General features: G+C 46.5%; 2 protein-coding genes across 2 annotated transcripts; both read right to left on the bottom strand.

Annotated features, from left to right (window-relative positions):
* Positions 1 to 549: 549 nt before the first annotated feature.
* Positions 550 to 12,927, bottom strand: SGCB (sarcoglycan beta). The gene is made up of 6 exons (XM_060246277.1): positions 12,828 to 12,927; positions 8,362 to 8,571; positions 7,424 to 7,609; positions 6,857 to 7,048; positions 2,810 to 2,941; positions 550 to 778 (listed from the first exon to the last, which is right to left on the bottom strand). Exons 1-6 carry the CDS (start codon positions 12,867 to 12,869, stop codon positions 575 to 577), a joined length of 966 nt encoding a protein of 321 aa, XP_060102260.1. The 5' UTR covers positions 12,870 to 12,927; the 3' UTR covers positions 550 to 574.
* A 4,941-nt stretch (positions 12,928 to 17,868) lies between these two features.
* On the bottom strand, positions 17,869 to 19,561 carry LOC132576953 (SNW domain-containing protein 1-like). The gene has a single exon (XM_060246276.1). The coding sequence runs from the start codon at positions 19,520 to 19,522 to the stop codon at positions 17,909 to 17,911; it is 1,614 nt and encodes a 537-aa protein (XP_060102259.1). The 5' UTR covers positions 19,523 to 19,561; the 3' UTR covers positions 17,869 to 17,908.
* Positions 19,562 to 19,893: the final 332 nt, after the last annotated feature.

The raw sequence follows: 19,893 nt of genomic DNA, 5'->3' as shown, positions 1-19,893 counted from the left end.
CTCGGTCCATCAAAGTCAGTCTTGTCTACTCAGACTGGCAGCAGCTCTCCAGGGTCTCAAGCTGAGGTTTTTCATGCCTACTTGCCTGGGCCCTTTTTAGTTGGAGATGCCAGGGATTGAACCTGGGACCTTCTGCTTAGCAAGCAGATGCTCTACCACTGAACCTTTGATGATAATTTCAAACCATTTCAGCAATATAAGAAAGCACACCCAGCTTGTGCCTACCTATCTTTCTGAAAGGCAGTCCAGTTTAGCAAATTGCCTACTTTAGCAAGTTGACGGACATGACCTAATATTGCTGAATGCAGTATCTTGCATTACAAAGTTCAGATACTACTACTACAAACGGCTGTAAAAAGAGAAATCCTTACAAACGTGCAACTATTTAAACAGTGGGCTGGCTCCTCTCGGCTTTTCCACTGGCACAAGACGTGTGATCCCATGGCCCATAATTCCAAGCACAACCTTTCCAGGGGTCAAAAGCAGCCCCTCCTCCCCCTTGTATAAATGGAAAAACCGGTAGGATCCAACTCGATAAATACAAATCTCTTTCAGTCATGTTCTGCCTTTGCCTTTAATACGTATTACCACACGGATTAACTGAGGTTTGACAGCCCATGTTGCGGCTCTTCACTGGAACACGGAATAGAGTCCCATCCAAACACATGCAAAGCTTGTAGCGCTCCCAGTTGCCGTTGTTAAACTGTTCTCCGTAAGAATAACTTGGCAGTCGGGATGTATTGAGTACCACACTTCCATTTAGGATAATGCTGTTGTCCTGCCAAAGAGAACAAGTATACAGAAGTTGGCAAACAGTATTTCCATTGAATAAACAAATAAACACATGTTCAATATCTACAAACAACATTATAGGTGTTTAGAGTAACTTAAGCAACTTACACAGAGTTAGACCAATGAGCATCTTGGTCAATATACTATCTATTCTCAACAGACAAGGGCAATCCAAGGATTCTAGTAAAAGCTTTTCCCACTCCTTGACTTACAATTTGAACATATATGAAGCTGCCTTACACTGAATCAGACCCTTGGTCCATCATAGTTAGTATTGTCTACTCAGACTGGCAGCGGCTCTCCAGGGTCTCAAGCTGAGGTTTTTCACACCTACTTCCCTGGACTCTTTTTAGTTGGAGATGCTGGGGATTGAACCTGGGACCTTCTGCTTCCCAAGCAGAGCCACAGTCCCTCCCCTTTGAATTTAAAACAATTTAGCTCAGGAGTCCCCAGTATAGTGCCAGAGGGTGCCATGGCATCTGCCAACATCTTTCCTGGTGTCCAACACATATTTTTAGAAAGTGAGCGGGGTAGTGTTGCCAGGTGATGCAGGCAAGCCAGTGGGGGACTTAACAGGAGGCTCCAGGAGAGAGGAGGGAGGCAGTGCAATTGAACTCTGAAGCAAGTTCTGGCTGCTGCACTTAAAGGGACGATGTGCCTTTTAAATGCCTTCCCTCCACTGGAAATAATGGAGGATGGGGGCACCTTCTTTTGGGGCTCATAGAATTGGACACCAGTCCAATCTTTTTGAAACCTGGGTTTTTTAGGAGAGCACCAGATGCTATGTTGAAAATTTGGTGCCTCTATCTCAAAAAACAGCCCTCAGATACCCTCAGATTGATTCTCTATTATACCTTATGGGGACCAGTCTCTACAGGGTATAATGGAGTGCCCAGCGGCCATGTCCCACTCCTGATTCTGACAGTCCTGAAGCAGAAGGAAGGGCTCCAAACTGGGGGAATCCCTGCCCATAGCAGGGGATTGGCAATCCTAGCAGGTGGACTCTTGCCTTCTGATTGCCCACTGGAGGTCTGACTGCCTATGCAGACAGCTGCCACTACATGGTTGGTTTTATTCTCTCTCTGACTCCTCTTTTCCCACTGTATTTTCAATATTTACTCCTCTTGCCCCCGCACTTGGTCTTCCTCTGTGGTTGTAGCTGGCTCTGCCTCCTATGATGGCCATTTGGTGATCATGCCCACTGCCCCAAGACAGAATTCTAATGCAGTTCAACTTCAACCAAGAAGAAGAAGATATTGGATTTATATCCCGCCCTCCACTCCGAAGAGTCTCAGAGCGGCTCACAATCTCCTTTACCTTCCTCCCCCACAACAGACACCCTGTGAGGTGGGTGGGGCTGGAGAGGGCTCTCACAGCAGCTGCCCTTTCAAGGACAACCTCTGCCAGGGCTATGGCTGACCCAAGGCCATTCCAGCAGGTGCAAGTGGAGGAGTGGGGAATCAAACCCGGTTCTCCCAGATAAGAGTCCGCACACTTAACCACTACACCAAACTGGCTCTCCAAGGCTTTTTTTGTAGCAGGATCTCCTTTGCATATTAGGCCACACACCCCTGTTGTAGCCAATTCTCCAGGAGCTTACATTAGGCCCTGTCTAAGAGCCCTGTAAGCTCTTGGGAGGATTGGCTACATCAAGGGTGTGTGGCCTAATATGCAAAGAAGTTCCTGCTACAAAAAAAGCACTGACTTCAAAAAATGCAGCTAGGAGCAGGGTCTTTACTAAAACTGCCCCACTGATGTGGAAAGACCTCAATGAGGTCTGGAGTTGTTCCTTGCTTTTCGGTCTTTTGTAGAAAATGCAAAATCCTTGCTCCAAACAACTTTTGGCTACCAAGTTCCTTTTTTTTAATGTTCTTTCTCTGCTGCTGGGGTGGTGGCAGCGTTTTGCCCTGGTTGTTGTTTGAACTTTAGCTACAAGCCTCATGTTTTGGAGAGACGCAAATGCTCTAAATAAAACTCCAAATATACACCAACTAAGAGCTTCAAAAGGATTACTCACTGCCCTTAGTTCCAGATCGCCTCCCATATGAAACTCGATGGTTTTGCCCATAATGAAAACGCCTTCATTTCCACGGACAACTACACGCTCATCAGTCTTTATATTTAGATCACTGGTAGCATTACTGGTAATCTGAGAAGAAAGAACACAGTTGTACAATTTGGTTACTAAACATAGTAGCAGCTTTACCAAAAATAAAAAAACTCCACTGGTTAACAGCTGGACTAGAAGAAGATGATGATGATTTTGGATTTATATCCCGCCCTATACTCTGAATCTCAGAGCGGTCACAATCTCCTCTACCTTCCCCAACCCCCATAACAGACACCCTGTGAGGTAGATGGGGCTGAGAGAGCTTTCACGGTAGCTGCCCTTTCAAGGACAACTACTGTGAAAGCTATGGCTGACCCAAGGCCATTTCAGCAGCTGCAAGTGGAAGAGTGTGGAATCAAACTCGGTTCTCCCAGAGGAGAGCCAGTTTGGTGTAGTGGTTAAGTGTGTGGACTCTTATCTGGGAGAACCGGGTTTGATTCCCCACTCCTCCACTTGCACCTGCTGGCATGGCCTTGGGTCAGCCATAGCTCTGGCAGAGGTTGTCCTTGAAAGGGCAGCTGCTGTGAGAGCCCTCTCCAGCCCCACCCACCTCACAGGGTGTTTGTTGTGGGGGAGGAAGGTAAAGGAGATTGTGAGCCGCTCTGAGACTCTTCGGATTGGAGGGTGGGATATAAATCCAATATCTTCTTCTTCTTCTTAATCACTACACCAAACTGGCTCTCTCTAGAACAGAGTGCTATTATTAACACTTGTAATTGACACTTGTAATTGCCGTTCTAATCATGCTTACTAGAATGCAAGGCTTGATTCACACATGCAGGAGAACTGAGCAGTGGAATGCCCCACTTCAGAGTGCAGGCTCACTAGTCCAGCTCTGCATTTTCTTTCCCACAAAAAAAATCAATGGAAACAACAAGTGAGCACAGTAGGGAGAAAGGTTCTGCCTCTTGTTTGCAGGGACTTTATTTTTTCTAACACTGAGGTCACTTTCACATACAATAAATAATGCACTTTCAATCCACTTTGCAACTGGCTTTTATTGTGTGAAATGGCCAAATCTACTTCTAGACGGTTGCTGAAGTGGATTAAAACTGCATTATTTGGCATATGTGAAAGAGCCCATAGTGGAATTTATTTTTTTATTTTTTTAAATTTTATCAGATTTATATCTCTCCCTCTCACAACATTCTCTTTTATGCTCCTCCACCTCCTATATCTGAGTTGGTGCAGTCCATTCCAATAGCTCACATCTTTGCCATCTCATTCCCCTGCCTGTGTAAACCAGATCTAAATCCCACTGAACTCTGGAATTTATGTAAGGAAGGCCGAGTGCAGAAGAATAGATGCTTTTGAGCTGTGGTGCTGGAAAAGAATCTTGAGAGTCCCTTGGACTGCAAGATCAAATCAGTCAGTCCTAAGGGAAATCAACCCAGACTGTTCCCTGGAAGGTCAGATGCTGAAGCTGAAATACTTTGGCCATCGAATGAGAAGGGAGCACTCACTGGAGAAGATCCTGATGCTGGGAAAGACAGAAGGCAAAAGAAGAAGGGGACAGCAAAAGATGGGATGGCTGGACAGTGTTACTGATGTAACAAACACGAATTTGAGCAAACTTTGGAGAATGGTGGAAGACAGGAGGGCCTAGCGTGACTTTGTCCATGGGGGTCGACTGTGTGACTGAACAACCAAAAAATATGCTTGCACCCTAACCTAGATAGCCCAAGCTTACCCAATCTCATCAGCTAAGCAGGGTTGGCCCTGAATAGCATTTGCATGGGAGACCTCCAAGGAATACCAGGGTGGTGATAAGGAGGCAGGCAATGGCAAACCACCTCTGAATGCCTCTTGCCTTGAAAAACCCACAGGGTCACTATGAGTCTACTGTGACTTGATGGCACTTTCCACCACCAAAACCGAGATGTCTCGCGCTCACCCAATCTCATCAGATCTCAGAAACTAAAGCAAAGCCAGCCCTGGATGAACATATGAAGCTGCCTTATACTGAATCAGATCCTCGGTCCATCAAAGTCTGTATTGTCTATTCAGACTGGCAATGGCTCTCCAGGGTCTCAAGCTGAGCTTTTTCACATCTACTTGCCTGGACCCTTTTTAGTTGGAGATGCCATGGATTGAACCTGGGACCTTCTGCTTACCAACAGTGCCGTATTAAACCTATGGAGGCTCCTAGGCAGTCTAAATCTTGGGAGGCCCCTGGAAAATTATCTCAGAGTCTGAGCACCCACCCTGCTGCCCAAAGCCCCCACGGCAGCCTGCAGGCACCTTCTCAAAAGCCCCTTTTTCTAAGCCATGGGAGAGAGGCAGAGAGAGGCAAACTTGGCGATGCCACCAGCACCAGCCACACCAAGCAACTTGGGCAAAGAGCAGCTCAGTTGTTGGCTGCGCGTGCAGGCTAGGAGGGGTGCAAGCAGGGGGCAAATGGGGGGGGAGCTGACCCGGGGCCCCTAAAGGTGTGGGGGCCCATAGGCCAGTGCCTACTTGGCCTAATTGTTAATCCGGCTCTGCTTACCAAGCTCTACCACTGAGCCAAAATCTCTCACTGTCCCTTGGACGGGAGACCTCCAAGGAAATCCAGGGTTGCTACACAGAGGCAGGCAATGGCAAACCACCACACTTTGTCTCTTGGCAAACCCCAAAATGGCAAACCACCACACTTTTGTCTCTTGGCCCTTTGCTGTTCCCATAAGTCGGCTGTGACCTGACGGCACTTTCCACCACCAAATGTGCTCATAAAGGCCTATAAATGTTGCTTTTTTCACCACAATCACAAGTTGTGTCTTTCTTGCCACTAGGAGATTGTGGTGAATCAAACCCGGCTCTCCCAGATAAGAGTCCACACACTTAACCACTACACCAAACTGGCTCCGCATCCAATCTACTGCCAGTGGAAAGTGCTAGGTGCGAGCTTTCCTCCATGTTCTCTCCCTTCAGCAGTCCCTTCTGTACCCTGGAAAGGACTGCTGGTTTTGCAGGACTCATGGGGACAACCCGCCTCCCACACAAAAAATAAAAAACTTTGGAGGACATCAGTGGAGGGAATGAAACCTTCCACAAATGCAGCTCCTCTGATGTAAGAAGAAGGAAGGATGAAGGTGGTGGTGGTGATTTCACCCCCTCCCCCTCACTGCATTCGCCCCCTTCCAGCCCCTGTGTCTTCTTATTCCTGAAATCATCTTTCCAGAGGTCAAAACTGACTGCTCCTAAGCAGGGAACACAAGAAAAATCCGCATTTTGAATCCAAGGCATTGGGCTCAATCCTATGCATACTTAACTAGAAATAAACCATTGGGATTTACTCTCAGTATGTACATTTAAGATTACATGCTTACTTAAATAAAGCCAGGGCTTTTTTGTAGCAGGAACTCCTTTGCAGATTAGGCCACACACCCTGATGTAGCCAATCCTCCTGGAGTTTACAGTAGGTCCTGTAATGAGAGCCCTGTAAACTCTTGGAGGATTGGCTACATAAGAGGGATGTGACCTAATATGCAAAGGAGTTCATGCTACAAAAACAGCTCTGAACAAAGCTATTATAACCAGGGCAGAGTAGTGCATAGTGTTAAACTAGGACTGAGGAGACGTAGATTCAGACCTTTACTGTGCACACAAATTTAATCACTCAGTCTTTTAGGCTAACTTAATGCACAAAGTTGTTGAAAGGGTTTTTTTAGAGGCAAGAAGAGCCATGTATACTGCCTGAGCTTCTTGAGGGGGAGGGGCAGGATAAACTTGTCACAGATCTCATTCATGGGGGATGAGTGAGGTGAACATCTGTTTAGGAAATGCTGGCTCATCTACTGTATGCAAGTACATCTCACATTGCTATTCTGTTGCATGAAGAATATGTAGACAAACAGCAAATTAGCCATACGACAGAACTCAGCCCTAATGTAAAGAGTGTTACAAGTTTAAAACTACAGAAACATTACGGAAATTGCAAAAGGAAGTAAACAATTCAGTAAGGATATTCCATACCCTCTCTGTAGACGCTCTTTGGACATTCAAAGTCTTCACTCCACTTGGCAGATGAAATTCATGAGTATTGTAGTCTGTGCTGAACAATGTGTTCTGCGTCCGTGGGTCAACAAATTCCATACCAATATCACTGGTAATTAAAGTTTTATCTGTTTCAACACTGAGTTTTGTTTCCCCTTGCTGAAACACAATCTTCAGAAAGAAGAGAAGAGACTGGATTTATACCCCGCCCTTCACTAGCCAAAGGAGTCTCAGAGCAGCTTACCATCTTCTTTCCCTTTCCCTCTCCACAACAGACACTCTGTGAGGTAGGTGGGGCTGAGAGAGCTCTGACAGAACTGCTCTTGAGCAGAACAGCCTTGAGAGAACTTGTGGCTGACCCAAGGTCACATCAGCAGGTGTATGTGGAGGAGTGGGGAATCAAACCTGGTTCTCCCAGATAAGAGTCCACGCACTTAACCACTACACCAAACTGGCTCTCAAATTAGGTAAATTGTGTTAAATACAATAAGGGCAATTTACTACTTTTAAGATAACTGAGGGCATTGCAGCATAAAAAGACCTTACTGGCTGGTTCTCTCCAACAATCACCAAATCTTCATTTCGCCGGCCGCCCACTGTGCTCTTGTACAATGGATGTATAATTCCCATGTCAGAGTCTTGTTTAAATCGCAGTAAGCCGCTCTCATGAAACTCCATGCTGTCACAGCCACTGGGCCCAATACGAATCACCGCCCAGATGATGAGCGTGATCTAAAAGGCAAAAGCCAATGCAATTTCAGACTTGTGATAATGCCAGTGTTTGAACTAGATACCTTTAAGAACAACTCGGTGTACCTAAAGCAGAAATGCAAAACTTGTAGCCCACCAAGCTGACTTTAGCCTAGTAGCCAGGGCCAACTGATTCACCTGCAAAGCTCTGTGTAAACTCTGTGTAAAACTCTGTGCAAAACTCTGGGTAAAAAGGAATTGAAATCAGGTTCCATTTAGCAGCCAGTAATCAAAGAAGCCCCGTGGCACAGAGTGGTAAAGCCGCAGTACTGCAGTTCAAGCTCTGCTCACAACCTTAGTTTGATCCCGGCGGAAGCTGGGTTCAGGTAGCTGGCTCACGGTTGACTCAGCCTCGGCCAGTACTGCAGCTTTACCACTCTGCACCACAGGGCTCTTTTTAGTCTCTATGTAATAACCATTAATTTAACAATACCAAAATGTCTCAGCCTAGGCTAGCCCAATCTCATCAGATCTCAGAAACTAAGCAGGGTTATCCTTGGGTAGTAGTTGGATGGGTGACCTCCGAGGAATACCAGGGTTGTGACACAGAAGCAGGGAATGGCAAACCACCTCTGAAATGTCTCTTGCCTTAAAAACAAGTCTAGCTCACCACCTAATGGTACATAATGCAAAAAAAAAAAAAAAAGCTAGAACTACTGACTGCCAGGCAATCTTAGGATCTCCTGACTATACCGCATATACTCTAATATAGTAATAATAATTATTTTACTTACAATCAAATTGATAACAGCCAATATAAAAAGGAGAATGATCACACAAATAGCCAAATTGCCTTTTCGGCCCCGTAAGCCAGTTTTGTGCAGCCGATCTTCATCAATGGGGATATATCCAGCCTTGAAGTTGCTGTTATGTTCCTTGTTAACATTCCTCCGCTCTACAGCCTTCTCACGCATGGACTTCTTCACGGGACCATTAGAGCTTTGCTAAAATGTCATCAAAATAATAAGTTAAGTCCAATACTAAGTGCATAAGAAAATAATAGGAATTTTCAGGTGTGCCACAATTAAGTTCATAGTAAACTATTCAAGGCCTAACCAGTGGGGGGGGGGATCTGTAAGCTGTGTGGTGTGTGTTATTAGTACCTATAGAAATAAAAAAGGTGGCCAAGTCATTCCATAGCAAAATCGCAGTAAGTCACTCTCATGAAACTCTCAGAAGCCATGTAATACCTTTTATTAAGACCAATCAAAATAATACAGTGAGTTGTGCTATTAATGGGTTAGTTTTAATAAAATACATTATACAGCTTCTGTTTTCATAGTGTGTGAAGAACCCATGGGAAACTTGGAAAACAGGAAAATCTTGGATTCCTAACTCATTATGGGTGCTAATACCTCTCACATGCCCAGACCCTCAGATACATTAACTCAGGGTGTCAAACATGTAGCCCATGGGCCATATTTGGCCTGTGAAGGGCTCAAATCTGCCCCCCCCCTCCGGAGCAACTTTCTTCTTCCGCTTCCTTTCCCAGGGCTGCTACTGCAGCCACACCTTAGCTTGCTTTCCCCCTCAACTCCCTCAGTGGCTCTTTGCTCCCTGCTTCCTGCCTCTTTCTTGCCTCCCTCCGTCTCTCTCTCTCTCACACACACACACACATACACAGAGCTCCATGGCTGCTTCCTACTTTGCACAGAAGAGATATAAAGACAAGGGCCCTCCACCACAATTTCTGCTTCCTTCTCCGGGGCTGTTCCTCTTTTGGGAAAGAAGGGAGGGGGAGGAAAGAGAGTCCCATGGCCAGCTTCAAGACCAACAATGTTTTATTCCAGATATAAGGTTTTGTGCAAGCACACTTCTTTGGAGGCTGGGAGGGTGGATGGATGGATGGATTTCTCTGACAAGTACAGTGTACACTGAGGAAATTATTTTTACTTATTCTGAAAAGGTTTTTTTTAATTATTGGACTTCTCTGTTCCTATCTGGATGTATTTTCTTTCAAAAAGACCATGGTTAGGAATTACAACACTTGGATTGGTCCTTATATCTTAAGAGAATGGAGTGATTTCAGATACCAAATGATAATAGCATGCATTGGTAATGAGACAGGAAACCTAGGTCTCAGTTCAGTCCAGGAGGATCCATTGTCTTGGGCTTCCTTGATCAAATGTAATTCAGCAGTCTCTCTTTCTAATCTCCATTTGAAATTCCTTTGAAAGAGCACTGCTACTGTTAGGTCCACAATGGAATGTTGTAGTTTCTAATGTCAAACTTATGCCCATTTATTTTTTACATCCGCTTGGACTGAATCTTCCTGGATGGAATTGAGACCTAGGTTTCCTGTCTCATTACCAATGCTGGTAGCTCCACATCTACTACCCCTCCGCATATCATACCTAATGCAATCAAGCCTGCTATTGTAATTCACCTGCTCATGCCATTCAGTATCTCAAATCACCTTTATAAAGTTTACATCTCCGGTACCTTCTGTTACATTTTATGACATGCATGGCTTGGCCCAACAAAGTGACATTTATGTCAGATCCGGCCTTTGTAATAAATGAGTTTGACACCTCTGTATTAACCTGTTCTACTATCTCATTCCATCCTGCATTCAATTTGATGTTTAATCTGTTGCTGTTATCTGGGAGAGCCTCACACCTACTTTGGGTGGAGGGATTTCACTTTGGATTTTGTTTTTTATGGATCTGTTTGTAACACTCTCCCTTCAGCTGGGCATTTAATGAGGGCTAACAGATGTATACTTTTGTGCCTTTGAGGAACTAACTTAAGACTCTCAAAAGCTCTTGCTGAATTTTTTTAAAAAAAAATATTTAAGGTGCTTCTGGATTTTTGTATAACTTGTGTTTCTGATTTTGAATGAACATTGTGACGTCTCTGTTTTTCAAAACCAAAGCATTACTATGCAGTTCCAGTGTATTTCAAATCTGTAGCAACTCAGTTCTTGCCAGTTTTTGGATGCTCTGATGTGCTTTGCAAAACAGGAGCCACCCCTGCAGGGATTGGCTGGCACCCTAGGCAAGGCTAACTTCTGGTGCCCCCCCCCAACTGATAACATCACTGAGTCACAAGGGGGTGTCCAATCTGGCACCCCCAGAAAACCAGCACCCTAGGCAATTGCCTAGTTTGCCTAGTGGCAGGGCTGGCCCCGCATCCCTGAAGAATATACGCAGGCATCTCTCTAAAATACAATTTTTACATAGCTCATTTGTAATATCCTCGTTTGGTTGTGGGTCCCCAGGTTAGAATAACAGGCACCAGTTATCAGGTTCGTTCAGCAAAGACAAAGTGGCTCAAAGCATCAGCCATATATTTGCAAAGAAACAACTCGAACAACTTCAACAAACATACAAAACTGTAAACCTGTAAAAAGAGCTCCACCCAGCAGGACCAACTCAGTCCCACAAATATTAGGGGAGCAGCAAACTGCTCCATTATAAACACACACACACACACACACACACACACACACACACATATATATATATATATATATATATATATATATATATATATATATATATATATATATATATATATATATATATATATATATATATATATATATATACACAATAAACATATCACAATATCTGCAATCAAGTAGAGTTGCCAGCCTCCAGCTGGGGCCTGGAGATCTCCTGCCTCTTGGAGAAAATGGCTGCTCTGAAGGGTGGACCCTATGGCACTGTACTCTAATGAGGCCCCTCCCTTCCCCAAACCCGTCCTCTCCTGGATCCACCCCCAAAGTCTCCAGGTATTTCCCAACACAGATCTGGCAACCTTCATTTGCCACAACTCTACAAAGGCATTTTATCAGGCAACCAATTCCTTCTCCAAGTCCCTGCATAATGTCTAACAGATGAGTTTAGCGTCACCACCCCTTTTCAAGCAATATAACAGCATAGGACAGGGGTGGCCAAACTTGCTTAAGGTAAGACCCACATAGAATAAACATCTTGAGAACCACAAGACATGAACGTCAGATGTTTGAAAGCAACAAGACAGGGAGGGAGGGAGGAAAACAGATCAGGGGAGGGAGAGGAGAGGGAAAGAAAGCAACTGTAAATACATTCTCTAAGTTGCCGGCTGGCTTGGCTCGGTGAAGTGATTTAAAGAAAGAAATGCCTTCTCCAAGTCAGCCAATGGGGTGGTGAAAGAGCCACTGTTTGGCCACCCCAGGTATAGGGGATGGGAGGCCAGATCTCATTCGCCTTACAAAAGTGGCACCACAATCTATAGCAGAAAACAACAACTGTGTACAAGACAATATGTATATATATATACACACACATGAAGTAATTCTTATTTTTATATTCTTATACCAAATTCTTATACCAAAATATTTCACAAAAGGAAAGGATCCACAGTATTTCAATGTCCAGAGAATATCCAGGCCTTTTCCTTGTTCAATCCTGTGTGATATCCAAATTCCATACAAATCCTGGCTCCAAAGGTGATGTTCCCTTTAACTGCCGGTCAACTTGGATAAAATGCTTCCTCCAAGAGCCAATCTGCTCAATTTTTCTTTTGGACGTCAACTAAGACCACTTCATCAAATTTCCAATAGGCACTTTTGTTGCTCAGACGCACAGCCGAGTCCGACTCTTTGCGACCCCATTAACAAAGTCACGCCAGGCCCTCCCGTCTTCTAACATCTACTAGCTAGTGCCTCTTCTCCAGCAAGAGCTGCGACCCAGCAGGCCACCTCGGGATCGGGCCCACGAGGGGTGGGAAGAAGCCACACTTACAACTTTATTTATGCGCGTCTGTGGACGCTGCTATTTTCGCTTCGGCGCCAGGGTCGCTGCCAGAGGCGGCACGTTCCCCTTGGGGATCAAGTCCCAGCAAAGGCGCTGGGCACCAGAGCTTGGTGGGTTGGAGGGGGGGCTTAAATACACCCAAGGCAGTTCCAATGTACTGCAATGTATGCCTAGCTAGCGGCGGACCCCCCTGACCGTCGTCAGAAGGGTGGGGCAGCGGCTCTAGTTATGGGTCCACCAGCCAGCCCAGCCGCCTTCCCCGTCGCCTTGGGGCTACCCCCCGCTGCTGCCTGCTGCAAAACGCAGGCGCCTGAGGGCTCACCGCCCATGCAAAGGGAGAGCTGCAGAACGGTCTTGCAAAGCGGCCTCGCCTTCCTCTCCCTGAACTCTTTGGGCAGGCTGCGGAAGCGCCCTTTGCTTTCCGTTCCCCGGCCAGAAGGGCTGGCGGTATTACCGACCTGTTCCGAGGCGGTGGCTGCGGCTGCAGCGGTGGCCGCCATCTTCGGCTCCTTCCCGCGCCTTGTCCTGAAGGGGGAGCCCGCCAGCCAGCCTGGGCGCCGCTCCTTTGGCCGCAGCCGGCGCGGGAAAGACGCCTCCTCCGTGACGCCCCTCGGGCGGAGTCCTTAAAGCAGGGGTGTCAAACAGGCGGCCTGGGGCAACTGGCTGCCCTCTGCTTCCTTCTCCCTCTCTCCTTTTTAGGGTTGCCAAGTCCAATTCAAGAAATATCTGGGACTTTGGGGGTGGAGCCAGGAGCAAGGGTGTGACAAGCATAATTGAACTCCAAAAGGAGTTCTGGCCATCACAGCCATGTTGGATCAGGTCAATGGCCCATCCATTCCAACACTCTGTGTCACACAGTGGCCAATTCAAGAAATATCTGGGGACTTTGGTGGTGGAGCCAGGAGACATTTGGGGTGGAGCCAAGATCAAGGCTGTGACAAGCATAATTGAACTCCGAAGGGAGTTCTGGCCATCACATTTAAAGGGACGGCACACCTTTTCAATGCCTTCCTTCCATAGGAAATAATGAAGGATAGAGACACCTTCTTTTGGGGCTCATAGAATTGGGCCCCCTGGTCCAATCTTTTTGAAACTTGGGGGGTATTTTGGGGAGAGGCACGATGCTATACTGAAAATTTGGTGACTCTACCCCAAAAAACAGCCCCCCCCAGAGCCCCAGATACCCACGGATCAATTGTCCATGATTTTCTATGGGAATAAATCTCCATAGGGAATAATAGAGTTCCCAGCAGACATTTCCCTCCCCTCCCCCGGTTTTCTGACGACCCTGAACCTGGGGGAGGGCCTCCAAACCGGGGGATCCCTGCCCCCACCTGGGGCTTGGCAACCCTACCAATACATGTGTGTGTGTGTGTGTGTATGTATATACATATGTATATACATACACACTGTGGCTAATAGCCACTTATGGACTTCTGCTCCATATTTTTATGCAATCCAGTCCACTGAAAGGGAGCTCACACCTTTTCAATGCCTTCCTTCCATAGGAAATAATGTATAGGAGAACCTTCTTTTGGAGCTTAGAATTGTACCCCCTGATGCACTCTTTTTTAAACTTGGGGGGTGTTTTTGAGGATAGGCACTGGATGCTATATTGAAAATTTGGAGAGGGCACCCTTGGATGCTAGGAGCATTGGCAGCTTGAAGCAACTGAAAATCAGGCGCATCATGCTATGCCTTCCTCCTCTTTCCTCTCTAGACTTGGAGAAGGGCATCCTTTGATGCTAGGAACATCCGCGGCTTGAAATACCTGAATTTCCAGCGGCTATAGCCAAAATAGGCTTGGGGAGGGTACATTATCAACAAATACTGAGCATTTAGTCTGCTGGCACCCAGTTCTATGTTGCAAACTCTGGCATCCCTATAAAGATAGGATCTACCCGGCCCTCTGTATCTCCCACCACTACAATCCCCACAGTTCTTTAGCCATTTTGGTAAAGCTCCTTTTTTATTTTAGTGGAATTCCACTTTCCGAGAGATTTTGTCACCACCGCTGGGTTGGCTGTTGAGAAACCCAAAGAGAAACAGTCACATGGAGACCCAAGTCAGCTTTCCTTGTGAGAAAACGGTTATCTCAGTGCAGAGAATTTTCAAGCTTTATTATGAAGAAAAGAATCCATTTGGCCAGTCAGGTAGGAGATGGGGGAGGGCACATGCTGGAGTTAAATGTTCCCTTCCCTGTGCCCCAACTGGGTTCTGCTCAGAAGCTACAAGTGTGGTCAGGCAGGCCTGTTTCAAGCAGGGCTCTTATGTATTGGCAAGCTGAGTCACCATCTAAGTGATAAGGTGAAGGCATATCACAAGGAATGTACTCTAGCCAGTCCACAGGGATGACTTTTCTGCTAGAAATCTTTGATTCAGTGAAACTTTTCTGAAATCAAACCAGGGAAGGGCTGCTTGTGGAATCAAGGCTCTTTTCAGATAGCTAAAGACATTTCATCTCTTAATATTAGCAAGGTTTCTAGGCTGGGGGATATAGAGAACTGTTCTAAACTATCATTCCCATATCCTTTGAGGGGGGATCATTATGCATAAAGCATAGAGGTTTCATTAGAAACAACTGAAGAGCTACCTTTGGTATTTACTGCTCACCCAGTGACATCTTCTAAATGATGTTAGAGTTTCAAACTCATGAAACTCAAGCAATCTAGGAGCCACATGGCATAAGGTGGCTATGGGCTAGCTGCTTGCTTTAGAATTGCTCAGCCTCTCTCGGCTTGGCTTCGCGAACGAAGATTTAAGAAGGGTGCAATAGTCCACGTTTGCTGCAGGCTCGCTGGTGGCTGACAAGACCAATGTGGGACAGGCAGGTCCGGCCACAGCGGCTGCAGGGAAAAGTCTGATTTGGGGTTGGTGCTGTAGCAGTGCGATTCTTCCTCAATCTCCTTTTGTCCTCAAGACCAGCTATGCGTGTGTTCTCAAAGGAAGAGACAGCCTGGTGGATGGTGTGCCTCCATGCTTTGCGATCTGAGGCTAGGTCAGACCACTGGTGATGGTTGATGTGACAGGTGCTAAGGGATTTCTTCAAGGAGTCCTTGTACCTCTTCTTTGGTGCCCCTCTATTTCGATGGCCGGTGGAGAGTTCGCCATACAGGGCAATCTTGGGAAGGCGGTGGTTTTCCATCCTAGAAATATGCCCTGCCCAGCGCAGCTGCGTCTTCAACAGCAGTGCCTCGATGCTGGTAACCTCTGCCCGCTTGAGGACTTCAGTGTTGGTCACAAAGTCACTCCAGTGGATGTTGAGGATGGTGCGAAGGCAGCGCTGATGAAAGCGCTCAAGGAGTCGCAGGTGATGACGGTATAAAACCCACGATTCGGAGCCATAGATGAGGGTTGTCATCACAACCGCTTTGTAAACATTGATCTTTGTGCCTTTTTTCAGATGCTTGTTGCTCCACACTCTTTTGTGCAGTCGGCCAAATGCACGGTTTGCCTTTGCCAGCCTGTTGTCAATCTCCTTGTCGATCTTGGCATCTGAGGAGATGATGCACCCTAGGTAGCTGAACTGCTGGACTGTCTTCAGAACTGATTCACCCACAGTGATGCAGGGAGGGTGATAATCTTCCTGGGGTGCAGGCTGGTGGAGAACTTCTGTCTTCTTCAGACTAACTTCTAGGCCGAATAGCTTGGCAGCCTCTGCAAAGCAGGACGTCATATGCTGCAGAGCTGATACCGAGTGGGAGACGAGTGCAGCATCATCAGCAAACAGTAGCTCTCGGATGAGTTTTTCCATTGTCTTGGAGTGGGCCTTTAGTCGCCTCAGGTTGAACAGGCTGCCATCGGTGCGATAGCGGATGTAGACACCATCGTCCTCATCTAGATCTACTGCGGCTCTTTGAAGCATCATGCTAAAGAAAATCGTAAAGAGAGTTGGCGCGAGAACGCAGCCTTGCTTTACACCTGTGCCTATTGGGAAGGGCTCCGAGAGGTCGTTGCAGTGTCTGACTTGGCCTCGCTGGTCTTCGTGTAGCTGGATGATCATGCTGAGGAACCTTGGGGGACATCCTAAACGTTCCAAGATTTGCCACAGGCCTTTCCTGCTAACGGTATCGAAAGCTTTGGTAAGGTCGACAAAAGTCACATACAGACCCTTGTTCTGTTCCCTGCATTTCTCTTGGAGCTGCCTGAGAACAAATACCATGTCGGTGGTGCTCCTGTTAGCTCTGAAGCCGCACTGGCTCTCTGGGAGGAGTTCTTCTGCAATGGTGGGCACCAGTCTGTTCAGGAGTATTCTGGCAAGGATTTTGCCTGCGATGGAGAGCAGGGTTATCCCCCGGTAGTTGGAGCAGTCTGACTTTTCCCCTTTGTTCTTGTATAGGGTGATGATGATTGCATCACGAAAGTCCTGTGGTAATTTGCCTTGTTCCCAGCAGGTGACAAGTACTTTGTGAAGTGAGCTATGTAGTACTGTGCCCCCATGCTTCCAGATCTCTGGTGGAATTCCATCAACTCCTGCTGCCTTGCCACTTTTCAGTTGCTTGATGGCTTTAACAGTCTCTTCTAGGGTGGGGATCTCATCCAACTCTGTTTTCACCGGTTGAAGTGGGGTGAGGTGGATTGCTGAATCTTGAACTACGCGGTTGGCACTGAAGAGAACCTGAAAATACTCCGACCACCGGTTCAGTATGGATGCCTTGTCTGTGAGGAGCACTTGGCCGTCTGCACTATGCAAGGGACTCTGAGCCTGATATGATGGACCATATACTGCCTTCAGGGCTTCGTAGAACCCTCTTAAATCACCAGTGTCTGCACACAGCTGGGTTCTCTCTGCAAGCTTGGTCCACCACTCGTTCTGAATGTCTCGAAGCTTGCGCTGGAGGTTGCTACATGCAGCGCGAAAGGTTGCTTTTTTCCCAGGACAGGAGTGCTGAGCAAGATGTGCTTGGTAGGCAGATCTCTTTTTTGCCAGTAATTCTTGGATCTCTTGATTGTTCTCATCAAACCAGTCCTTGTTCTTCCTTGTGGAGAACCCGAGGATTGCTCAGCCTAACCAATTTCAAAGCAGTGTTAAAGGGGGTGGGAGGTGTGGAAAGAATGACTTGTGCTGCTGTGAGGAAGATGTGGAATTAAAACACAATTTGTGCTGTAGAAATGAAACCACAAAAGCTGCTGTTCTTAAAACAAGTTTACTAGGAGTTTATCAGATGCGATGAAAGATAACAAATAACAGCAAATCACAACAGCAAATCACAACATCCTTCCCTCTTGCCAAGTACATTAGAATAAGCTATGTATATACGGAGTACAATCTGATGGAATAAACAGTTTTAAGTAGAACTCAATGTTTATTAGGAACTATAATCTCACTCTAAAACAACAGCATAGAGCTTCACCAGTATACAGAGAAAGGGGAATAAAGTCCAGAATGTATCATGGAATGGTCTAATTTTCCCTTCTGTTCTTTGTGTAAGGTGCCACTAGAAGATTTATGGTGCTTTGGCTCCACAATTTAGGGTGGTCAGCTGGTAAAGACTGCTTTAATTTTAAATCCAGTTTCATTATCCAGAAGGACAAATCCTTACTCTTTCCTTCTCTTCTTGCCTTCATGCTCATGTTCTTTAGGACGGCTGCTGTCAGAAGGCCTTTTCGAACCCCCATGCTGTTTGGCTTCCTCCAAGAATTTGTCCAGGCCAAAAGGATCTTCCTCAAACTGAACTGGTCCTTCTCTACCTCTTTGTCTGCGGTCTGAGCCAGAAAATTCTTTGTCAGGAACAAACCTGTTTGTAGATTTTATTCGTGCCTCCAAATCATCACCATACATGTCCTTATCTACATTTTTACTGGGTCTGTAGATATTCTGAGCCATGTCTTTACCACTTCTCCAAGGCTGATCATAGACATTGTAAATTTCATCTTCTCCTCCAGCAAAGCCACTGTCCATACCCTTGCTCTGGTTGAAGAGCCTCTGATCATATTGGACCTCATTGGATGTCCGAGGATTAGGAACACCCAAGGCAATAACTTCACTAATATCTCTGTTTTCATTCCTTTGCAACTTTGATCTCTTGTCAGGGGCTGCTCTGGAAAGATTCCGGTCATGTTGTCTATCTTTCCGCCTGTCGTGTCTGATTTCATCACGTTCTCCAGCTTCTCCATCCTCTTTCTCCACATGAGTTTTTATTCCAGCTCTTCGCTCCCTGGCTTTCTGGGCCATTTCACGGAGTTTCTCTTCGTGTTTCTCTTTTTCTTTCTGGGCCATCTTCCTTTCCACCTGGGCTCTCATCTCCACAGCTTCACGAGCCTTTCTGTCAGCAATGTAGAGAGCCTCAGCCAACTTGGCAAAGTTTTCATTAATGTGAACAGTCTGCAGTCCTCTGCCATCTGCAGCCAGACGTTTGTCTAGTGGAATGGTGTAACCCTTTGCATTTTTCCAGTTTGAAATACAGGGAGGGATCTTCCATTCTTGTTGCTCCTTCACAGTCATCTTTCTGCTGGGAGAGTGCATTACAGGTGCTGGAGGAGACGGTGGTCCACGAGGGATTTTCTTGTTAATCTTGAATCTTGGTGGTTCCATGGGATCCTTCTGCATTTCCACCATTCTAATAACTCTCTGCTTTGCACCAGAGTTGAAGGCCACACCCTGTTGTGATGGCGTGTACCGGATGTACTGAGCTGGAGCTAGTTTATCAGCTGCGCGGACTGGCATGGCTGCTGCAATTTTCTGGGAGACAGATTTTTCCAAGGCTGATCGAGTCTTTTCTGTGAGCTCTCTGACGGCTTCCTCATCAGGCCTTTGCAACTCAGGGTCATCAACGTTCATAACTTCCTTTGGAACAAGGTCTGTGTATTTGCTGTAAATGACCTTGTCTTTTGACTGTCCCTGCCGAGCTATAGCATCGTATTTTATTTTTCCTTCCGCATCCACTTGAACAGCTAATGCATTGGACATTTTCTTCTTTCGGCCCATATCCAGGGGATACTGAGCAACATGGATTTCCGGGAAAGCGCCCCCATCTCCAAAATCCTCCAGCATTCGCGGTATCCATCCTTTTCGATAACCGTAAGGGGGAGGCTCCCTTCGTGATGATACCAATGCAGTCTGTCTCACCCTTTGGGATCGTGCCCGTTCTTCCAATTCTAACTGGTCCTGAGATAGCTGAGTTGGTGCTGGTAAAAAACTGGTCAGCGCCATCTTGCTCGCTTTTCTTCTTCCTCTCCACTGGGCCTCGCGGCAGTCGCGAGAAAAATTTACGTCCTGAAGGGGATCCGGAAAAGAAAACATCCTGGAGATGTATGAAAGTCCAGACAAGTATCCCAGGATCTTGGGCAGAGATAAGTACCGTGAGTCCAAAGCCACCAGAAAGCTTCTGACCTGGTCCACAGGAATCGTCCAGGCTGACGGCAGCCCTGCTTCTTGGCGGAAAGCTAAAAAACGACTCAATGCCCTTCTGTAAAAGGCCCAAATCCTGGGGTGCGTCGAACTCTCCAGAGACCGGAGTGCCTCCAAAGGCTGAGGGCCAAAATGTTTCCTGGCTTGTCTTCTAAAATGGCGGCAATCTGGAA

This window comes from Heteronotia binoei, chromosome 9 (genome assembly GCF_032191835.1).
Source record: "Heteronotia binoei isolate CCM8104 ecotype False Entrance Well chromosome 9, APGP_CSIRO_Hbin_v1, whole genome shotgun sequence".
NCBI lineage: Eukaryota > Metazoa > Chordata > Lepidosauria > Squamata > Gekkonidae > Heteronotia > Heteronotia binoei.
Note: the sequence above shows the minus strand (reverse complement) of the source record. Positions and strands in the feature narration are given on the sequence as shown.